This window comes from Rhinolophus ferrumequinum, chromosome 7 (genome assembly GCF_004115265.2).
Source record: "Rhinolophus ferrumequinum isolate MPI-CBG mRhiFer1 chromosome 7, mRhiFer1_v1.p, whole genome shotgun sequence".
Lineage (NCBI taxonomy): Eukaryota > Metazoa > Chordata > Mammalia > Chiroptera > Rhinolophidae > Rhinolophus > Rhinolophus ferrumequinum.
In genome coordinates this window covers 59,348,806-59,373,816 of record NC_046290.1, presented here as the reverse complement: position 1 = coordinate 59,373,816, position 25,011 = coordinate 59,348,806, and the positions used below count along the sequence as shown (strand labels likewise).

Sequence of the window (25,011 nt, the reverse complement as noted above, 5' to 3'; positions counted from 1 at the left end):
TGTCTCCAAATATGGAACACCCATACTCCTCTCTAAGAATAATCCAACATCTATGTTTCTGATCACCTTCTTTCATGTTTAAGACTACTCCTATTAATCTCTCTACCATTTATTTTCTTTCCCTTCCTCCTTTCCTTTCTCCACTCCCCCTGTTCCCCAAGTGCAGTCTTCTTACCTAACAAACAATTCCTCATCCTCAGCCTTGCTTATTCTTCAAGCTTCTACCTTAAATCTACCCATCCTTTCAATATCAAATTTAAACTTTCCCTTGGAGCAATCTTAGTTTTCCTAGTCCCTATAAAAGACTCCCATTTCTAACTCTTAAATTTCCACATAAGTTCCAACCAGTATTTCACCAAGTGTGTTCTATGCAATGCAATGCCCACATTTTGACCAGACTAAAGAATTATGTTGTGAATTATGTTTAGGAAATAAATGTATATGAATACTATATATACTTTCTTAAATATTCAAAATACTTAAAGCATATCATAAGCACTAAGAAGGCCGAAACATGGAGTTAACTTTATTTAATCCATCATTTCCCAAACCTATCATGATCACAGAACAATTTTCCCTTATTGATACCTAATTACATCCTACAGAACTAGACCCATATTGTTGCTGCCTAGACACTGTCATCTAGCTCCCCTCTCCTCACCCCCCCAGTTTGTAGCAAACTATTTTCACTGTAGTAGGCAATAATCCTTGTTAAATAAAGTCCCAATCCTACATGTTGAGCTTGAGACACTTTCAAATGACTGCAGGGTATCTCCATACAGACATTCTACCACTGCTTCCAACCTGTCTCAAACCAAAACTAAGTGCTACATGTCCCAACATCTTTTCCTCAGTCCCCTGCCTCTGCATACCCATAACCGAGATGAACTGAGCACCTCTCTAACTTATGAATATATTATTCCTTGACTTATAACTACATCCTTCATCTTCTACACTTTAGTTTCAAAAAGGGGTGTCATGCTTCGTTTATCTTTGCATCCTCCTCTCCATTTAATCTTATTCCAAATCATGATCAACACGTTTTTATTATTTTAAAGAAGAAACTGTATTACCCAAACTTCACGTTTTGCGGTCACAGTGCCTAGGGTAAATCCAGGCTCCGCCCTTACCATCTGTGTTGGCTTGGGGAATGGCTCAGTAGCTCTAAAACTCAGTTGTGTCTCTAAGCCTATTTTCTCATGAAAATGTGGTATTAAATCATCTATCTCAAAGGGTAGTCATGAGGACTAGATAATATATGTAACACTCTTAGCACATTAACTAACATAGCAACCACACAATAACTGTGCATTTTATTAATTCACCCAATTTATATTAAAACCATAGCTTCCACCAGGATATATATATCAAGAGGTAGGGCTCTATGTTGAAATTATTTTTAGCAACTAAAACAGGAATTCACATTACAAGTTCCTGATTAGTTAACTTTTTAAATCATTTACAATTCCCTAATAGCGACGTAATAATGAGCCATTAGCTGTTTATGCCTTTCCTTTAGCAGTTATTTCCTTCCTCTCGATATTTTAGCCCTTTAAATTGGTTTGCTTGACCCTTCTGCAATTCAAGGTGAGCAATTTATTTTGCCTTTCATATAGCAACACCAGTAGACAATCTTTGGGTAAAGACCTATTTTTTAAGAAATAATATATCAGAGTGATGTGAAGTCACTGAAAATCTTCTACTAAAATATTTATAGGCTTGAGAAAATGTTCAAGGGTAAAAAGTAAGAAAACTGCAAATTTACACATAACATTTTCACTTTTTAAAAAATTAAAATAAAACACACAAGTTGGCTGGCCTGGTGGCTCAGGCGGTTGGAGCTCCGTGCTCCTAAAGCCGAAGGCTGCCGGTTCAATTCCCACATGGGCCAGTGGGCTCTCAACCACAAGGTTGCTGGTTCGACCCCTCAATTCCCGCAAGGGATGGTGGGCTCTGCCCCCTGCAACTAAGATTGAACACGGCACCTTGAGCTGAGCTGCCGCTGAGCTCCCGGACGGCTCAGTTGGTTGGAGTGCGGGCTCTCGAGCACAAGGTTGCTGGTTCGACTCCCACAAGGGATGGTGGGCTGCACCCCCTGCAATTAACAATGGCAACTGGACCTGCAGCTGAGCTGTGCCCTCCACAACTAAGATTGAAAGGACAACAACTTGACTTGGAAAAAAAATCCTGGAAGTACACACTGTTCCCCAGGAAAGTCCTGTTCCCCTTTCCCAATAAAATCTTTAAAAAACAAACACACACACACACACACACACACACACACACACACAAGTATCCATTTCTCAAGTAACAGTAGTAAAATGAAAATATAACATGACTGATGTGATTCACCTACTATAGCAAGATGGAATCAAAGTGAATTATTCTACTCAAAAAGTAGACGCAAAAAGTAGATGGGACCACTTGTAACAGATTTCAGACAGCTGCAAATTCTTTGCTATTCCTCTCCCCTTGATTCTGGGCTTTAATGATTTGCTTTGCCAACAAAAGGCAGCAGAGACATAATCTTCTGGGTCTTTTGAGGCTAGGTCGTAAGAAGTATTGAAGCCTCTGCCCAGTCCTCTTGTAATGCTGGTCCCAACAGAAGACAATCACAACAAAGGACATCTGACTACCTTGAGACCACCATGTTTTAAGGAAGCCCAAGTTAGCCACATGAAGAGGCTGCATGGAAAGAGATACCTGGACAGCTTCCAGCTGTCCACATGTCATGTTCAGATATGACATCACAACCCAGACACCAGACATGTGGGTGATTAAGCTTCAGATACTTGCATCCTCACCACTATCTGGCTGCAATTCAATGGTGGACTCTAAGCAAGAAGAGCCCAGCTAAGTCCTTCATATCCCAGAACTAAGAGATCATCACAAATTTCAGCCATGAGTTTTAGTGTGGTCTATTTATGTAGCAATAGATAACTTAAACATCTCTCTTCATGATCCTGTCATTTTAATATACATTAATTCTCCCAATCAAGTATGTCATTTTAATTCATATTTATGTAAGATAATAAAGACTATCATATTATGAAATATCAGAGAATATTTAAATGAATTTTATGATGTAATATGCTAATCTAAAATAAAATGCTTTACATAAAAAATAAATACTAAACATACATATACATTTATGTATACAAATGAGTATGCACATAGAAAAGAACTGGAATAACAGTGGTCAACCTTTAGTAGAGAGAAGTTTCAGGTAATTTTGCTCTCTTTGTGCTTTTCTAGATTTTCCATAGTTTCTAACTGAATATGTTTTACTTTGGTCATTTCTGATGCTGTTTTTGTAAAGCAAAATACCAAGAATTAGAACTCTGAAACTACACCCTAAAACTAAGATCATTTAGCACCCCAATTCTAACACTTGAATTGTAGATATAAACCCCCAGGGATTAATTACAACCTTATAATTAGAATTATATGAATATATTATCAACCCATTATCAAAACAGGGAACTTCTGAATATGTTTAGTACTGAAGTGTTTTTATAAAAGGCAGAAATACCATTTAATCAAAACAAGAATATAAACAAATCTCTCACAATTTTTGTTTTTCTAAGCTGTTTTCTTCTTTACCTTCCATTCTCCATTTCCTACTTTCAGCGCAGTACCTTACTTGAGGAGAGAACATACAGTCCCCTCCAACACATGTATTTCACGTCCTTCTATGAAATCTTTATACCTAGAACTTACCTTTGAAGAAAACTTTAAAGAGAATTCGCAAGTGAAAGGAAGTCTTTCATAGAATTCATTGTGTGCATCAACTGCAGTATCTTTCATCTCTTGACTTTGCCTTAAAAGATATGGTGCCATAAAATGAAATATAGGGAGTCTTTTTAAATAAAGCAATGACTCCCTCAGACCAGCGTCTTTTATTATTTTGCCTTTGATCAATGTGTCCAGGGTACAGAATACTTTGAAGTTATACCACCCACTCTGCCCTCTCTATCATGGTAATTGTCCCTTCATTTAATATAAAATTCAGACAAATCCACTGGTTTTTAAGAAAAGATATCTGTATCATTTTTCTTTGTATTTTTTAACAATTCATGAAAGATACTTTTTTGTTTATTTTATTTCTTCCAACTTTAAATTTTAACTTGATCCTATTTTAAATCCAGAGTTCCTTTTAACTTTAGCAAAATCAACTAAGAGGATTGAAGTTATTAGAAGGTAGTCTAAGAGTGAAAGTTTTACAAAAGTTGGCTTACTTGAATTTCTCTTCTAACTTGGACTTGTTTTCCCATTACCAGAGCACATGCCCTTCCACTCTAAATATCTCGCATTTAACTAACTTCAGTTCCCTCCTATAATTCTTTAAATATTTATTTGTAGTTTAGGATATACTGGAAGGAGAGCAATACAAAAAGTGACCGAAAGGGCAGGTGGTTACTTCTTTCTTCAGGAGTCATTTTCTCCTGTGGCTTCTTGATGTCACATTCATCTGGTTTTTCTTCTCACTCACTAAGTACTTTTCAGCCTCCTTTGCTGAATCCTTGTCTTCTTCCTGATGTCTACGTAGAATATTCCAGTTTCCAGCCCCAGACCTCCTCTCCATCTATACTTGATCTCACTGTGATCTCATCCACCTCACTGCTTTAAACATAGTCTTCCAAATTTACATCTCCAGCCAAACTTCTCCCCTAAATTCCAGGCTCATATATTCAACAGACTACTTTATACCTCCAGGAGTAGGTAATTTTTAACCTAATTTTTATTTTTGAAACATATAACTTTTGCATGAATCCAAGCTTAAACCTACATAACCGGCCAGCCCGGTGGCTCAGGTGGTTGGAGCGCTGTGCTCCTAACGCCAGAGGTCGCCGGTTTGATTCCCACATGGGCCAGTGAACTGCGCCCTCTACAGCTAAAATTGTGAACAACAGCTCCCCTTGGAACTGGACTGCCTTGAGCAGCTAGCTGGAGTCGGTGTGAGTGGCTGGCAGCCAGAGTGGGTGGCTGGCAGTCGGCGAGAGCTGCCCACCGATGACTGGCAACCGACTGCCTCAGCCGGGGGGAACGCAAGGCTCATAATACCAACATGGGCCAGGGAGCTGTGTCCTACACAACTAGACTGAGATACAACGGCTTGAACCGGAGTGTTGCGGGGAGGCAGAAGAAAGGGGGAGAAAAACCTACATAACAAGGTATATTCAGAGAATTCTCACTTTCATCCACCTATTCCTTTCCTTCTCCTATAGATAACCATTTTTACTAGCCCTGGATTTATGTTGCTAATGTTTCTTTTGCAAATGCAACTATGTATAGGCAAACAAACTGAAACAAATAGCCATATATCAAGTGGTGATGTAATAACACAAACAAAATAATTATTTCTAGTGGTTTTCAAACATACTATTTTGACTGTCTTTCCTTAGAATAAATTCTAAGGATAAATACAAGTACAAAGAAAGCTTGTACTTATACTCATTCAGTGTTCTTATTGTCAGTGGAAATATTGATATTATGTTTAAATTAAATGTTTATATTGTAGAATATATATTTTGGAACAATATTTTATATGCTGTATAATATATATTTTGAAAATATACATATTGTAGGATGGTGCAAATAATAATAATTACATAAGAGAAAGAGAAATGACAAAAATCAAAGAAAATATGTAAAGTCTTTATAAGGTTAAACTTAAAAACATCAGTATCACCTCAGACTTTTTTCTTTGTAAAAATACGTATTTCCTGACTCTGTCCATTAAAAAGCCTTAGAAGTAATGACAACTCAGTAACAATAAGCATCACTAGTGCCTGCATTTTTATCTTTAAACACCATTCCCCACTAAAAGGAATCAGAGCTCCTTAGAGAAACAACTGATGTCTGGGGAGAGAAATGTGTAAAATGAAGCTGAACATCTTGCACCAGCAAAGAGGCTATTAATGGGGTCAAGTAAATGGGGCATAAGAGGAATATGAAAGTTTTCCCACTAATCAAAGACTAAAATTTATGCACACGTAAAAGTATAATGATTGCAATTGTCTGAAAGACATAGCATATATTAATCCTTATGTTCATAAGGAAACTAAAATCAATCTACCTAGCTATCTCATTGGTCACCACTGAAAGTAACTAGGGCATCAACTCCTTCCTGTGAAAGTAACATTTAAAGGGGAATAATTAAATATGTATTTTTGTATCTGGGTAAATATTTATTATTTACCTGTCTATCCTGGGTAAACTCCTTTTCAAGGTAACCAAATAGCCTAGTTGTTATGGAAAAAATTCATCCTTAATTAATTCCAGCTAATGTGGCAAGAATGAGTTAGAAAAGCACCTATTTGCAACTCCTGATAAAATAATTAAGAAAATGATCATTCATGGATGAAACAATTGTATAAACCTCAACTCAAAATGGATTAGAGACTTGAATGTAAGACCTGAAACCATAAAACTTCTAGGAGAATACAATTCTAGGAGAATACAATTCTCCTAGAAGTTTTATGGTTTCAGGTCTTACAACATGGGGGTAAGCTCCTTGACATTGGTCTTGACTAGGGTTTCCGGATGGGAATTCCTTCCTGCCCATTCTCGGGAAATTTTTTCGCTTTCCTGTTCCCAAATCCCAAGAAAAGTTGGTCGGGAAATCGGAAAAATCGGCTCCTTGAACCCAGTAATACCCACAACAGGAAATAAACATACTACTCACAATGTATCTCTTAGACATTTTTCCTATTTATCGCTATCTAAAGTTACATTGGGTTACAATGCCACATGCCACCAGACATGCATGTGCAACACCAGAATCAGATATCACATGACCAGCTAATTCTAGCTCTTGTAAATCGAGCACATTTGATCATGGAGCACAGAAAACAGTTTGTATTACACAGAGAAATATTTATTTTCACAACCCAGGATTTGACTACAAAGTCATCTTCAGGTGAAATAACTAAGGAAATCTAAGGTACTTTACCTTAATATGACATTGTAGTCAAATCCTGGGCTGTGAAAATAAATATTTCTCTGTGTAAATACAAACTTTTCTGTTCTCCACGATGAATCGTTTCCACAAAGTGACAGCCAATACTACCAATCACATTCGCTCAGTTTGTTTGAGGCTGCCGATTGTGATGTATGTCAGTGTTCTTGGCTCTCTCAGCAACTGTGGGTCAGTCTGTCTATTTAAAAACAACTTGCAGTACTAATACTTTATTCCAATATTACAATAATTTCCAGTCTCATATCATAATGTTTTGTAGCATTTTTTAGCCATAAATATTCGCTGCACAATATAGGTCTTTCTTAATTGTTTCTTAATGCTTTTAAAGGAAATAAAATTTGACTTGGTTAAATGTAGAAATAAAGATCTTGTGTCTCTCACAAAGTACTTGAGCAACGTTAGTTGTCTATGCGAGATGAAAGAGGATGAATTTTTTTGCCTTGTCAAGTAAGAATGAAATTGCCCGACTGGCGAAGTCATTAATGGAAAGACTTTTTAAAGGAATATTTACAGCAGAAGAAGTTCCAAGACAAGAAATAAAGGATGTCCTTACAGAGAGTTCTGACATTAAATCAGAATCTGATCTGAAGTGTGAATTGACTAACACAAAATCAATTTTGACATCAAAGCCTAGCCCTATGCCTGAAGACAAAATATTTGCTTCTCTAAGGAAGGAAATGAGCTTATATGAAGCAATGCATTCTCTCACTCCCAACTTGAAGATGCTTTTAGATGCAATCATAACAATTAGACCAACGTGTACAGAAAATGAAAGAAATTTTTTCACCTCAAGTATATTTGTTACAAAGCAAAGATCACGATTGTCTGATCGAGCAATTAATGCTCTATGTTTCTTAAAGTTTCATTTAAAAATGACAAATAAAAACTATTTGAAGTATTTTTTAATTTTCAAACAAATAATATTTGCTTTTGTTTTCTATTAATGCTTAATAAATAAAATATTTAAATGGGATTGGGACTGTTAATACATTGTGTGATATATGTAAAAACTCATTGTATACTATAAGGTTTGGTTAAATAAAGTTTGTATTAATTACATTGTTTATATTTTGAGAAAACCTGAAATATAACAGAAACCTAGCCAAAATGATACCGTAGTGACCCCTGTTTAGCGCTCAAGGCAAGAGATGCACTAGTCATGAAATTCCAGTCGACTTCCATTTAGGAAATTTTATTTACTCAAGTTTTGCGTCGACCTTTTACATATAGGAGTGTTTCAAAACCTCTGAAAGACTGTGCTGGGGCCATGAACCCCGGTTGCCCCACCTTCTCTACGGCTTTTCTGTTTATTAACATTTACTGTTATAGCCATTATTACAGATGATCAACAAAAATTAAAAAAGATTTCAGGAATTCTCGGGAAATACAATTTCCCATTCTCAATCCCCAAAAGTTCCAAAATGTCAGGAATTTGGAAACCCTTGTCTTGACGATGATTTTTTTTTTTTGACACCTTAAGCAAAGGCAACAAAAGCAAAAATAAGCAAGTGGTACTACATCAACCTTAAATGCTTCTGCACAGCACAAGAAACCATCACCAAAATGAAAGGCAACTGGCAGAACAGGAGAAGATATTTGTAAATCATATATCTAATAAAGAGTTAATATACAAAATATATAAAGAACTCATTCAACTCAATACCTAAAAACAACCCGATTAAAAAACGGGCAGAGGAACTGAATAGACATTTCCCACAGAAGGCATTCAAATGGCCAACAGGTACGTGAAAAGGCGCTCAACACCATTAATCACTGGGGAAATGCAAATCAAAACAACCATGAACTATCACCTCATACCTGTTAGAATGGCTGTAACCAAAAAGACAGGAGAACAAGTGTTGACAAGAATGTGGAGAAATGTAGTTGTGCACTGTTGGTGAGCATGTAATTGGCGCTGCCACTGAAGAAAACATTATGGAGGTTCCTCAAAAAATTAAAAATAGAATTACCAATTCTACTGCTGGGTATCTATCTGCAGGAATCAAAATCACTATCTCAAAGAGTTATCTACACCATGTTCACTGCAGCATTTTTCAAAATAATACACACACACACACACACGCAATTATTCAGCCATAAAAAATGAAGAAAATCTTGTTATTCTGACAACATGGATGGACCTTGAGAGTCTCATGCTAAGTGAAATAAGTCATACTGAGAAAAACAAATATTGTATTAACTCACTTATATGTGGAATCTTAAAGAAAAAAAAAACGAACTCATAGAACTAGAATAGACTGGTGGCTGCCAAAGGCGGGGGGTGGGGCAGGAGGGTTGAAGGTAGTCAAAAGGTATATACTCTTAGTTATAAGATAACCCAGTTCCAGGTATGTAATGATGTAATGTACAGCATGGTGACTATAGTGAACAACACTGTGTTGTGTATTTGAAAGTTGCTGAGAGAACATCTTAAAAGTTCTCATCACGAGAAACAATACTTGTAACTATATAAGGTGACAGATATTATCTAAACTTATTGTAGTAATCATTTTGCAATATATACATGTATCAAATCATTATGTTGTACTCCTTAAACTAATACAATGTTATATGTCAGTTGTATCTCAAAACTAAAACTGGAGAGGGAAGTTAATGGAAAATTTGTGAGTGAGGGCATTGGTCTTCCAACACCTAAAACCACGCTGATTCCCAGTGCCACTAAAGTGACAGAACCAGACATAACATGACACAATACAAAGTTTATAGCACCACCGATGTAGCATTCTTGCCCAAAGAACAGAATCTGAATCCAATAGATGCTTTCCAACTAACTCCCAGTTTACTTTAAGAAAAAAAGAGGGTGGGGGGGTGGGGAGATAAAGAAATAACTGAAGTATTCCAAAAGAAACACTCACATCTAGAACATGGGCATTCTATGGGACAAACTGCCAAGTTTCTTCAACAAATCAATGGTACGGGGATGGAAAGAAGATTCAAGGAGACTTTAAGAGACTGTCAGATGGGATACCTAGAAGTTATTTTATCCTAAGTAGAAGAATCCAACTCTAAAAAGACATCTTTGAGATAATCAAAGAAACTTGAATATGGATTCATTCTTGAATGCCATTATGGAATTATTGTTAATTTTATTAGGTGGCATACTAACATTGTGGTTACATAAGAAAATAGCCATACATTTTATAGCTGCATTCTGTAATATGTAGAGATACATGAAACAAGCATGGCAAAATCCTGACAATTGCCCATTCTGGGTCATGGGCATAAAGGGGTTCATTGTACTACTCTATTTTGTGTATGTTTGAAAGCTTTCATAATAAAAATATTTACTAGCAAACCCCAAATAATAATTTAAAAAACTCAATAATAATTTTAATTTAATGTTGACTCTTACCCCAACTACAGCCTGCTGCAGGTTGGTGGCTTACTGTTGGAGTGAACGATACTGTATTGTTCACTTTCCTTTTTTGCCCATCTTTCTTCTTTCCTTCTTTCCTTTTTTACCCCTTTAGAGTTTTCGTTCCTCAGCTGGCCAACTGGTTTTCCAACCCCACTAAGGGTAGAGCAAGGTGGGGGTCAGGATTGAGGAGAGGTAAAGGAGTTAAAAAGGTTCTTACTTGGTTGGACAGTCATGAGATGACTTTGTTCTCTACAGCCTGGCTGAGTCATTCTTGTAGATACTTTTGCAGGTTCCACAGATTTCACTGCTGGGCACCATCAACTTCAATCCCCAAGATTTAGGATGCGCTTCTTTTCAAGCTGGCTAAGTCAGATAACCCCTCAGCTTCTACTCCTGGCAACATATCCACAGCAAATTATTACTGAAGTCCCCTTGCCTCCCCTATAGGCTGTCCTCTTTGGCAAAATCCCTTTAAAATGACCTCAGGCTAATACCCCTAACATGGGTTTCATAGCTGGCCCTTGGGGCTCACTTTCTTTTGCCTTGCAGTGGGAGGTGATGTAGTTCAGCCCAGATATATCCCTCCATCCTGCCAAAGGCCACCTTAGCTCTCTCAGGAATTATTCAGGAACTCTTTTTGCTGTGGTCCTCAACTACAAATCGAACTCTCCAAGGAGTTTGGTTACCACACTTAAGATGTGGCACAGATACAAACAAGACAGGGATACTCATAGCACTTCCACTGTTCTCCCCATACAAACTCGCCTCAGAAAATCTTCTCTTACTTCACCCATTTGACTTTTTTTTATATAGTTGATATGAAGAAATTCAAATGTTAGGCAATTAGTTTTCTGTTATCTTCTTTGAAATTCTGAATCTCAATAATTTCTCATAACTCACTTTGAGATCTGATATATATATATATATATATACACACACACACATATATGCATATATGTATCCATATATACATGTATACATATATATATGCATGTATATATGTATACACACACGTGTGTGTGTGTGTGTGTGTGTGTGTGTGTATGTATTTTGGTGCCTCAGTTGAAAATTCCAATAAAAAAAAATACACATATTGTCATCAGGAAGTCAAAGTGGCGTTTTCTCCTTTTTAAGAAACCCAGAAACCACATCCTCTGAAAAATTTCTACAACTCAACAAAGTAGTCCGTCATGCTACTTTTCTTGTTATTATTCTTATTTAAAAAAACAGCAGCAGGGTGATGGTTTTAAAATACGGCCCCACAATTTTTTGACACTTCTCCACTGAGAGGTGGCCTATATGTCCTCTCTTCTTAAATCTTAGTTCTATGGCCACTTCACCATAGACTTCAGTGGAAGTGAATACTGTACTAGCTTCCAGGTCCAAACATTAAAAACCGGCAGCTTCCACATCCTATCTCTTATCATGCTTGCCCTACCAAGTCCTACTTACACTGTAGATTCAGGAGCAAAATAAGTTATTTTTAGCCATTCAAATAAAGAAGTTATTTTAAGCCATTTTAGAGTGGTTGGTAATAGACGAAGCATACATAATTTAGGGCTCCTCTTCAAGTAGGAGACTACAAAAATAAAATTCTTAGGGGCTGTTATCTCTCTTTGTGGTCTTTGGTTTCAACTTTTCTATATCCTTATGATTAATGTGTGTCTTGTCATTGCTTTCCATACTTTTGGTCTTCTCTGATATTCTGTTCTTACTGAACAGTTCAATTTATATTCATTTATTATAATTGGTCTTACACTTAGATTTTTGCCTGCCATCTTGTTTTCTGTTTACCCAGCACTTACGTAGGTTTATTTTTGCTTCTCATGCTTCCCCCTTTGCTATGCTTGTGGATTTGTTTGTTTGTTTGTTCTTTGAGAGATTCTATTTTCGTCCTATAAACTTTTAAGTTTAAAGTTAATATTGTCACCTTACTGTTGAACAATAAAAGGATCACGGAATAGTTAAATCCAATCATCTATCACACAAATCCCACTATCATGCTAATTTTCTGCTATATCGTGTTTTATTTAACTCTCAATATTTAACATTTGAATTGGTCACAGAATTCAATCACTGATAGTTTCTTCATTTATACGAATGTTTACTCTCTACTTTAGTCAACATTTCTTATATCTTAGAACTTTCTGGGATTTCCTTCTTTCTGAAGTTCATGAAATAACAGGCAAATATTACTGAAATGTTACTGTTGTCTATTACTAATAGACAAAATAGACTTCAAGGCAAAAAGTATTACTATTAGATAAAAATTGTCACCATATCATAACAAAATAACAAAAATATAAATTTACCACATGATAATAAAAGTGAAAACATCGTTTCAAAATATACAAAGCAAAAACTGATAGAACTTCAAAGAGAAGAAAAGAAGTGAGGGATTTTAATAATACATTCTTTATCTCTCTCTCTCTATCAAGTTCGCAAAAATTACAAAGGATATGGAGAATTTGAACTACACACTTATGGTAATAAGCGTTATCTGATAGGCATACAGAATATGCCCAATAATCAGAAAATACCATGTTCTTTTGATCACACAGGAGAGGTTTATAAAAATTTACAAATTCCAAAAAGTGAGTTATCATATTATCATATGGACCTTGTGTTCTTAATATAATAAAATTCATTTAAAAATTAATAATACCAAAACACAAAAATAAAGCAGCTTAGAAATTTTTAAAAATAAGCCGTAGAAAGATTCATGGGTCAAAGCAGCAAACATTATGAAAATAGGAACCTGAATGAAACCCAATTTGAGGGTTCAAGAAAGTGCTTATATTTGAAATAAAATGGCTGAAGATTAATGTGCTAAGGATCTAAAATGAGCCCACGAAAGTAAAAAACAAGAAAAATTTGCTAGGGGCTGAAGCTTGAGCTCTAGTATCTTCAAAGTTAATTTAAATCCTCTTCAGGAATCAAGAGGAGATAACTTTACTAGTGCTGGGTGCTCTTCTAACTGCCTTGCGTGTGTTAACTTATTTGCTCCTCGGAGTAACCATTTGAAATATAAGATAGGCACTTTTATTATGCTCATTTTCAGATGAGGAACCCGAGATACAGAAAGATTAGATATACTTGTCAAGATTATACCTTAGAAATGCAAAGCCAGAATACAAACCCCATGCTCTCAACTAAATAAAATACTAGATTAATATTATCTATTAACAAAGAAATATTGCTAATAATTTTACAAGTCACTATATCTATACATTCTACCACATAAAAAAATGCCATTAAATGAAAAGTGTACATCTTTTTTCTCTTCTCTCTAATCAAACTCAGCCTCTTACTGGCGGCATAGCCTACCCTACAGTATAGTCTAGTGAACAGAACATTCGTGTACCTAATGCTTAATGATGTAATAAGAATGGTCATATTATGTACAATTTCACACCCACAGTGATTTTCCATTTGCAAGATAATTTGTTGTCAATATAGATTTTATTTGTGGCTGACATGATACTTTAACAAGAGCAGAAGCCATGAAAGTATGCGGACTAATTCTATCCATGGTGAGTTACATCCATCTCCTGTGTTGAAAGAAGTGAGCCTGAGGAGGGAGGGAAAAGGCATTGGCTGCCTAGAAGAGTAGGGTTAAGATTTCTAAACATATTGTGTCATGAAATCATTGGGATTTAAAAATGTCATTAATATCACTATAAAATTTAAACAAATTTTGAGGTCAGTATCTGCAATAAAATATGAAAATAGCAATCACCAGCTCAGTGTGTTTTTCAAGTCCATGATAGAGTGCCTCAGTAAACAACGAATGAATGAAAGACCAACCCCCAATATAGAATCACTCATGAGTATTAGTAAGAAATAAAAAGAGGATGAAATAATATGCCCTGCAAGCTTAAAAGAGCTTCTGGAATTCTATTAATCATATAATAGCAAGGTCTCAAGTAGTAGGTATAGTCACCTGAAAAAGAACAATTTCCCAAGTTTGTTGACTTTCTCTAAGAAAGATACTTAAACATTATGTAAAACTGCCACAAAATAATCAAATTGCTTTGCACTGGTATTCAAAGATTATCTCCAATTACTTACCATTTCGGTAATGAATTTTCAAAAGAAGTGAAGTCCTGCCTAAGGTTTGGAAATTTTATTATAATGAGGTTTTTCAATGTAATGCTACGAGATGAAACTGATTTATCTATATTAAGCTATTTAAGAAGTCAGTTCATTTTAAAATTATTAAAAATAGTTTTGTGAGACATCAAGATAACAAAATATTACATTACTGTGACTATTAATGAGTGGACAACTTTTGGATATTAAATTGAAGACCTGGGTTTTATTGTTTTTAATTAATTTTATTGACTTTATGAATATTCATTTCATCTATAAAGTAAAAAAAACTTAACAACTTACAACCAAATAGCTATTAAGATTACATGAATTAATTTATATGAACACATGTTGCAAATCATAAGGCACTAAACAAATATAGTTATTGTGCGGGAGACCCTGCTCGCTCCGCCATTTGTCGTGCGGGGCGGCCTGCAGGGTCTCTGGTCCCGCTCCCCACATAAGAAAGCAGGATATGGCTAGGCCAAAAAGGAACACCCACGGAGCCATAGGTAGGGGAGTCATACCACTATAGTCTCACTAGAGACTGGAGCCACACGACGTGCGACCTGCCGTCCACTTCTCTGCCTGCCAACCAACTGACTGACTCGACTCACTCTCGCCTCTTCAGGGCAGCCACTGGCAGTTATATCAGTGGCTAATTGGCTAACTGGTTACAGCTGACGGCCAACTAGCCACAGTTGACGGCCATCTACTACCCAAGCCAGCGCCTTTCCACGTGAGGCCGAGAGCATGGAAACTGCTCTCTGGGACTCTGTCCCCACAATAGTTTTAGGTGTTTTTTTTTTTTTTTCAAAAGAGCTTAAAATAGTTTGCCTCTACCAAAATTAGACAACTTTGTTCCAATGTCAATTAATCTTATAAAGTGCAACAGACCCTTTCAGAAAATCAGTTAAGGTTTCAGAGAAACAAATACATAAAGGTGCACACACGCACACTCAAATTAGTGATATCTGAATTGGGCTTGTCTTTACTTAAAGACCAATTCTCAGTCAAGTTATTTACTGAACTGCCCTCATTAACAAAATAATATTTTAAAGCTTCCATAATTTGTCTTAGAAGGAAAAAATAATTTTTTCTCATTTTGGTAGTTCAACCAGTATCACTTAGATGAGTCCCCATCGAAAAGGCAGAAAGTCATCAGAGTTCATCGAAAAGGCAGAATTCAGTGCACCTCAGATAACATACAATCACCTTTCTGATTTTAGCATATCCTAGATAACTCAATCATTATGCCAGCCACTACCATCCTTCCCTTCTTGGGAAAACCTATAGCCAGTGGTGAGGGAGAAGTTGTAGGTTGTAAATTGTTCCTGTTTTGTCACAATTTGGTCCCTTAAATGTCTTAGTTAATTGGCAGAGGTCTATGCAAACAAAGTTCTAGGTAATACACCTTCAAGCCATACCTGATGCATGTGCCCCCCGTAATATGACCCTGAGCTTATAAGGAATGTATATAGGGAATACATTTCTTCCAAATGCATCCTGGCTATTTCATCCACCCTTGCTATTGATTCAGCAATTTCACTCCTACATATAAAACTAAAAGAACTGAAAATGCATGTTCATACAAATATCCATAATATAATAGTTCAAAAGTAGAAACAACCCAAACATCCATCGACTGATGAATGGATAGACAAGGTAATATATGCATATGATGGAATATTATTGAGCCATAAAAAGGAATGTAGTAGTGATATGTGCTACAACATACTGAACTTTGAAAACATGGTAAGTGAAAGAAGACAGACACAAAAGACCACGCATTATATGATTCCATTTTATGAAATGTTCAGAACATGCACATCTGTAGAGACAGAAAGTAGGCTGGTTGTCAGGGACTTGGAGGTGGGGAGAAGATGGGGAGTGAAAGCTGACTGGTACGTGATTCCTTTTGGAGGTAATGAAAATATTCTGGAATAGAGAGTGGTGACAGTTGCACAACTTTGTAAATATATTATATATCACTGAAAAATCACTTTAAAAGGTGATTTTTTTCTTTAGTAAGTGAATCATGTCTCAGTTTTGTTGTTATTGTTGTTTTAATTAAAACCAACCCTGCACTTCCAGCCATTTTCTTTTCTTTCAACAGTTACAGTCAGATTGATCTAATGTATATCTGGGACAGTTCACCTGGATCATTCTTACCTCTGCTCCTTTGATCCAAGCTACTCCCTAAGATCTCTCTCTCACTCTCCCTACTTCCTCTCCTCCACCATTCTTCTAAGTCCAGATCAAGTCCCACTTCTCCCAGATCATTTTCCATCCTTAGCTGACGAGTCTGCCAGAGGACATTGGTAAGCCTTCTTTGTTTCATTCCTGCTTATCAATGCTGTTGAACTTAGTTGAATAATATACAAATGACTCTAACTGTAGCTGCAGATAGGGCTTTCTCTTTATATATCAGATTAGAAACATTTAGAAACATAGAAGTTAATTCAAGTCTTTCTTATCTATTCTCAAAATTATATTGATCACTTGCAAGCCTTGTATTTCAAACACTTCTATTACGCCTTCTTTCAGTTAAACATTATTTGAAAACTGAGAAATGTACTATTTTACTTCCAAATGATTAAGCAAGCACAACTTTGCAAAAAACGGTGTTGCATTCAAAAATGAGCTAAACAGAATTAGTGCCCCAGGGCCGGCCCAGTGGCTCAGGCGGTTAGAGCTCCATGCTCCTAACTCTGAAGGCTGCCGGTTCGATTCCCACATGGGCCAGTGGGCTCTCAACCACAAGGTTGCCAGTTCGATTCCTCGACTCCCTCAAAGAATGGTGGGCAGCGCCCCCTGCAACTAAGATTGAACACGGCACCTTGAGCTGAGCTGCCGCTGAGCTCCCAGATGGCTCAGTTGGTTGGAGTGCATCCTCTCAACCACAAGGTTGCCGGTTCAAGGTTCAACTCCCGCAAGAGATGGTGGGCTGTGCCCCTGCAACTAGCAACGGCAACTGGACCTGGAGCTGCGCCCGACACAACTAAGACTGAAAGGACAACAACTTGAAGCTGAACGGCACCCTCCACAACTAAGATTGAAAGGACAACAACTTGACTTGGAAAACAGGCCTGGAAGTACACACTGTTCCCCAATAAAGTCCTGTTCCCCTTCCCCAATACAATCTTAAAAAAAAAAAAAAAGAATTAGTGCCCCAGGACATGGGTTATAGGATAATATCATTACAATTATCCTAACAAAAGGATTACCATAATGTACAGTCATTCCTTCAGAGGAATGAATACATACATGAATATATTAATATTACCTAGTTATCAAAATTCATGACTAAAGAAGCTAACAATATCTTATTTTCAATTAGTACACAAATACAAATCCTTGAATTATTTCCACAAATTGCCTCAGAGCACTCGTTCATTTGTTACAACATGTAAGAAAAAAAAATTATCTTTTTACACATATTCCCCATGGAATTCTTTCCTTCAGCAAAGGAGAAAAGTCAATATAAATAATTAAGAACCGCTTTTTCTTGTTAATTTTGAGCCACCTTACTCAATTCATATATATATGGATATTTATATACATATCCTCTGTTTATTATGCATACCACATGCAGAAATAAACTATTAAGAGTGCCACACAATGCCTTTTTGAAGCTGCATTTTATTTGAAGCTATTCTGTATCTTTCAACCTGTGCCATATTTCAATAATGACTATTTAATAATTACAATCATCTCCTTATTAGCTTGGCATTTCATTTTCCTTGCCCTATGGCACCCTACAGTTGAAAGCCAGGAAAACTCTCTGTTGATTAGTTATTTAAGACCAGCAACAATAACTGTGCTGGAGAGAAGGCTACTTGGAGAGGATTACCTAAGAGCTACAGCTCAACAGCCTCAGACAGAAAGCAGCAAATTAGAAACCCAAGTAGTTCGTTGCATATAACCAAATTGGCTAGTTGAAATGCTAATTGCCTTTCAACAAAACTACAGACAAACAGGGGACCTTGTGCTTCAGAGAAAGAAATGTATTTTTACTCCACCTCTGCACTCTTGTCTTGCTGAGAATCATTTGAAATCTATTCATAAAGGTAGCTCTTTCCCTAACCTTTAAAACGTGGGAAATTTATTTGGCCTCTACCAGCACCTCCAATGTGCTGATGTGCCAAGTTGTGAACAGATGGCTGGATTTAAGCCCTGTTAAGCCCCTAATAAAGTAAAGCATGAAAGAATTCTAGGCTCATACACTACAAATCAAGAAAATGTGCCAAGGGAAAAAAATTTTTTGAATAACAAATTTATGAAATTAAAATAGTCAAATAATATAATCTTTAAAACATGAATATTTTCAATGTAATTACATTCAAACGCATATGGAAAAAGCTACTGTCTCTCTCAAAGAGACCCTCAGCCTCCCTTTATACCTAATAACTTACAATAATTTTGTATTAGTTCAAAACTTATTTATGGACAACTATTCCAACAGCCAGTTTGCCCTTTATATGAAAGAGGGTCCAATCTGGCTTTTTCGAATGCTGAATAAATACATGAGAAATGCCGTATCAGCATTGTGCTCTCGTTGTGAGGTATACAGACAGACTTAAGCCTGCTACAAGAAAGGGCCGCATGACCACCTGCCCAGCAGCTGGGGGAGGGACTATACACTTTAAAGTGCATACTGTATCACAGTGCAATCGGAAAACACAGCCTTTGTCCTCCACAGCCTCCTGGATCCCAGCTCCGCCCCGGCTCCTCTGCTACACCTCTATCAGGGCTATAGAGCTCAGGTGCTAGGGCTTCCTGTGTGGCCTGACATCCTGGCATACTTGGGAGCCCTCCAGACATGCAAAGATGCCTCCTAGGTATTCCCCAATCCTGCCTTGTGAAGGGAGAAAAATACGCACGCATGGATAGGGAAATCAAGTTTCTATACCACTTCATTGTACCTGAGACAGAAAGAGTCCAGTTTATTAGTAGTATGTTTATCTTCATTTCTCAACAAATGTCTTTATTTATATAAGTTTGAGCTGCCAGAAATTGATAGAATACTAAAACTAAATAGAGCTTTAAACCTTAAACAGTTTCAATAAATAATTCAGCTCTCACCCTGATTCCGCAGGAGTTAAGGGAAGAAAGACATCTCTCTGGCTGGATGTTTACCAAAACCTTTAGACAGTGAAGTTCCTGGTGATTTTACTTTTCTGTACTGTTTGAATTTCCTAAATGACTTCATATTAGTTCTACGATCAGAAAAAAATGTTATTTCCAAGTCAAAGAGGGAAAGAGAGAAATGTATACTCAACTGTGTATAATACTTCACTGGGTGGTTTTTCCCACAAAATCACGGAAATGCCCATCCAAATCTCTCCATGGTAAAATACTATATTTTATAATCAAATTTAACAATCATCATCTAAGGAGCTCGATATGCTTTATAAGCATCTGAAAATTGTCTAGTTGCTTTCCAGGTGAAGTAAACTGTTGACTGCACAGTGCTTCCACTGTACAGATTTGGACCCAGTGCGTAAAATAATGACTTGTCACAGGTAAATAGGCAACAAAGCCATTTATTCAATATATTAACCACTTTGCTGAACCCTAGAGATACTAGAGAAATATATAATACAGTCACTATCCTCAAAGATATTGTATCCTAATTGTATCCCTATTGTATCCAATATTGTATCCTACTGAAATTTTCAATAACACTAGGACAGCAATATAAAGGGCAGGAGGCAGCATTTGGTTGAGTGGCTATAAATCAAACATTTAATGATCAACTTAACCTATTAACATGCTTCTCACTTACTAGTTTATGGGAATATACAGCTCACTAAAGTCATAAATGGGAAAACAGAATATGTGGCTTTAAGTAAGTCTCTTAACTTTTTTTTAGGTTTCTGTTTCCCCAAATATAAACTAAAGGGGTTGGTCTAGTTTGGCTGCTAGTCTCTCCCAGTGCTTAAGGATTTCAATGTCGTGTTCACTGCCTACAAATTTCTGAACAATAAATGATCACACACTTAACCTAAGGCAAAATGTATTTTCTTTGTGGGCCCTCCCAGGGCAGTTTTCTGCCTCAGTTTCTTCATCTACAAATTAAGATAATACTATTTGATTATTAAATATAGTCTATTTAAAGGGCCTAGAAGAATTCCTGCACATTCAATAAATGTGGCATACTATTATCATTCATCATGATAATACGCACAAAGGGGTTTGGTCACAGCTGATTCTGCTGTGACCACTCTTTCTCTTTGGGGGTAGCTTGGGCAAGGATCTCTCCAAGTAGAAATATATTTGAAATACTCTTGCTCATCATTAGCCTCTGCCTTCCCATATTATTTCTAATTGTTCTTTTTATTACCATAAAAGCACTTGTGTTTCAAATATATCTCGTTATAATTTTCTGACAATAAATGCAATTGGCATTCTATATCTGATAAACACATATATATACAACATAAAACTATAATTGTCATTAAAATATAATAATTCTCACTGATACATCATAATCATATCTGTATCTGATAATATCAAGACTCAGTGTTGTTACATAATTTATCTTCACTCCATTATGAATCTACATTTTAGTCTAAGATTATTTCTTAGCTGGTGTTTACAGGCAGTTTCAGCTTTTAATCATCATATTCAGTATAGTGCAGATGCTCAGAGCGCTCACAATAAAAAACCCATGATCCAGTTCTTACTAACTGGGGAACTTTGGACAAGGTGCTTAAACTTTCCACACCTCAGTGTCATCATCTGTAAATTGGGATAATACTATTTAATTTATGGTATTGTGAGTGTTAAACAAAATAATCTATGTAAAGAGCTTCTTGGAATCCATGACGTAACAGGTATTAAGTACAGGATAACTGCTAATGTCATTCATTATGGTAATCAGAACATGAAGATAGGATTCAGTCATATTTCTTTTTTAGTGTATACTTTTCGATTACTTCTTTTAATCTTGAGACTCATCATTTCTAGCTGCAATAAGTATTTTTAATCTCCTAGTCCAATCGCTTTACTTTATAAATGAAGAAACTAAGGCCCAGAAGGATGGGTGTATGTCCCATCCAAAGTCACCGTAGGTTAATGGTAGATGGAGGGTATTATACCCAGTCCCATATGTTCAATCAATCTTATTATAACACAGTTCAGAGTGTACTTGGCATTCCCCTGTGACGTGGGAAGTCACCCCAAAATAAATTGCTAGTGTTCATTTGGAGCCTAACTAGAACATCTTTTTTCCTTTCCTTTAGTGCCTTTTTTTCTTTTTCTTTTTTTTTTCCAGTTGTCTAGCTCTTTCAATAAATGACAACGAGGAAGGAAAAGTACGTTAGTAATTTAACCTAATAACTTCAGCAAGAATTTTAAAATAACGCTGGTATTAGTTAAGGCACATTTTTGAGCTTTACCCAATTGTCAGAATTATGCACCCTTAAGATTTGATATTAGTAATTTCTTTAAAAAGTGTGCAGCTTATATATACACATTACAAACATTTTTAAAGACTGCGGATTTTGTGAAATGTAAAAAGTTAGTTTAAAACAAAAGTTACGCAGAATAAGGTAATAATTGCATTTTAAAATCAGTTTTTACCCTGATAAACAATGCCAGAATTTCTCAGTTTTAGTTTTAATTAAAAAATAAATTTTAAAGTAATCTAAGACATTAAAAACGTGTAAGCTTTTTAAAAAAATTATATTCTAGAGCTCCAAGCTAATTTCAAGCCCCCTGACATCAATATATTTCACTAAAAGTGCTTCGACGAAGCGGTTAATTTGGAACATACGACTTCGTACGTTTATCTCAACCTCCCCATTATTATTATTACCTACAGCGCGCCGTTTGGGGTCAGTCATTTTCCAAGCAGACGTTTTAAAATTAAAGCTAGGGTTCGGGTTTCAAACTCGCAGAAAGAGAAGAAAGGAAACTTTTCCCTCTGCTCCTTTACTTCTCACCTTCTTTGAGATCACGCCGCTTTGGAAGGGGCGGGTGGCAGGGACGCGCGAGTCCGCGCACAGCGTCGGCCGGAGGCAGAGCGCACTCGGGCAGCCCTGCCCCGTCAGCCGCGCGGGTGTGCGCCTGCCTCCCGGCGCCCTCGCCCCCACCGCCAGCAACAGGTGCGGATCAGCGATCCCGCGCCACCACGGAGGCCCGGGCGCTCCCTTGAGGCACCGCATTCTCGCAGCACCCTCCTCTCCCCCACCCCACTCCAGTCAAAGCCTACCTAGCCCCGGGGACCCCGACATCCGTGCGCACTTTGCGGTCCCCGCCGGTCCTCCCTTCTCACACCTTCGCGCTGCCCCTCGCTCGCGTCCTCACGCTGCGCGGAGGATGCTTATCCTTTCTCCCGCTCTCCTATCAAGAAACTGGCTCCCCCCTCCTCCCTTTATTCTCCCCCTCCTCCTCCTCCTCCTCCGAGCTCCGTCTGCTCCAATAGAACTCGCGGCTCCCGGGGCTGCGCTCACCTGATCAGAGGAGCGGGGGTGGCCTCCCAAGGCAGTGAGCCCTCGTCTGCGCAGCGGGCATCCAGGTTCGCGCTCCAGCTTCGGGAACACCCTGCCTTGACCATCCCTAATGGATTCTTCCAGCAGCGAGGCGCCTAAGCTGACCTGTCTGCTTGCAGTAAAGCCTGAGCCTTGCCTCTGCCAGGGCATCCCCGGCGCAATGCTCGGTGCGCGCTTTCTAGTCGTTAGCTTTGACTAAACTTTGTAGTCTGTGTCCTTAAGCACAGGGAACCCCCTCACCTAGCGAGCGGTGACTCCACCCTGGGTACTCTGCGGTAAGGAATTCCCGGTTTTCTTTGCAGGGAGAAAAGCCATTTACTGAGTCTTGTTCGTTCCTAAACACATTTATTTTAAATTGTCTAAGCACCCCCGAAATGTTCACCCCATGAGAATTGGCGCCTAAATTGATGAAATAGTAGAAATGAGGACTCTACTTTTACATACGCTTTTAAGTAGAGACTGAGGTCAACATCGGGGTAAGTTACCTGTGTCATCATTTATGAAATAAAGTTATTAGTCCCCGCTTCATACGGCTGTTAAAAGGATTAGATGAATGAGATGTGTGTAAAGTGCAACTCTTTAAAGTACACCTAGCACGTGGTAAACCTTCAACAACTGTTGGCAATTATTCCCAGGGCTTAACAGTGAAGGCCCCAAGGTCAGACCATATCAGCAGCAACGTGCAAATCCCCATCTGCACCAGAGACTTTTTTAAAAACACAGGCAGCATCCTTAGAAGTGTCAAACCGGGAGAGAGGTTCAAGATTAGCAATTAGCAGTCCAACACCATCTTACCGCTGATTTTATGCAGGAAGAAATTAAGAGCTGATTGATTGTCTCAGTTAAAGGCAGAAGCAGGACTAAGTCCTAGGTCTCCTAATTACAAATACAGAGCATGTGGCACCCTTCCTAAAAATAGGAAGAAGGAGATAGAGTTGCAAACTGCTATCCAGGTGTAAGAATTTATCATTATTTTGAGCTGTTGCTGACTACCTTATCTTAAAGCTGCAACAGTCCACAAACTGCTGGGCATCAAAGTCAAAGGGTACTCAGGCCAAAGGGTTCTCCTACAGAAACTGTGTGGGAATGCAACTGCTGCGCTTCAAGGCCTAAGAACAGGTAGTGAGGAGAGCAATCTAAATGATCACGGAGACTGAACAGCTTTTCTGTGAGGCCTAACTACAAAGGTGGACCTGAGTCTAGAAGCTGTAAATCCATGGGGGATATTGAAAGACTAAACACACATGTGCTTACTATATCCTGCAGTAAAGAAACTGAAAGTTGAGACAATTTAAAGTCAAAACAGTGAATCAGTTATCCATTTGGTGATAATGTGAAACAGAAAACGATATTAGAAAAATGTTTTCTTACATTATTTATTGTAAACACACATTTACTCTCTTAATATGCCCCCAAGGCTTTACAGCTTTTAGCTTGTTTAAAGTGTCTTACTAACGTATATATTCGACCTGCAGTTTTATTATATTATTTATGCTTAAAGACTTTATTTGTGGCGAAATGCTACTTTCAATTATTAGGCCCCTGACAAAGTCAATGACTATCAATAAATTATTCTGTCTCAATCATTGTTCCACCAAGTCTGTGATTAAACTCATTCTCCACAACTTTTCACTTGTGCGTGACCTACACCCACTGTCCTTTTCTAAGCTACCTCAAGGAACTCAGTCATTCATCAACAATTATTACTGAGTGTTTAGGAAGCAGAAGACACTGGAAGGCACTGTGGGAAAAACAATGATCTCTAAAGCCCAACCCTGAGTTCACTGAGCTTGCACTCTCTGGGGTGAGAGTTTAATGAACCAAAAAGCGGAATATGTCAAGCCAAAAACAGAGCATCCCAGACAGTGCTAGAGATGTTCCAAGAGGAAGAGATCATGTGGAATGGTGAAGGCTTCTCCAGGGAGCCGATGACCTTTGCCTTGAAGAATAAAACCACAAAAAGCAGCAGTATCGGTGGTATTTTTAGCACAAGTATTTGACAAAGTAATGTAGATGCTATCAAATGCTGAACGTATTCAATGAATGCCCATCACACTTAA

The 25,011-nt window shown here is 37.5% G+C and overlaps 1 protein-coding gene across 1 annotated transcript in view; it reads right to left on the bottom strand.

Moving 5' to 3' along the window:
- Positions 1–22,738, bottom strand: part of ADGRV1 (adhesion G protein-coupled receptor V1) — a 503,549-nt gene extending 480,811 nt beyond the window's left edge. Inside the window, exon 1 of the mRNA XM_033111093.1 lies at positions 22,672–22,738. Coding sequence (XP_032966984.1) covers positions 22,672–22,693 — 22 coding nt within the window. The 5' untranslated portion in view covers positions 22,694–22,738. The remainder of the gene's footprint in view (positions 1–22,671) is intronic.
- Positions 22,739–25,011: the final 2,273 nt, after the last annotated feature.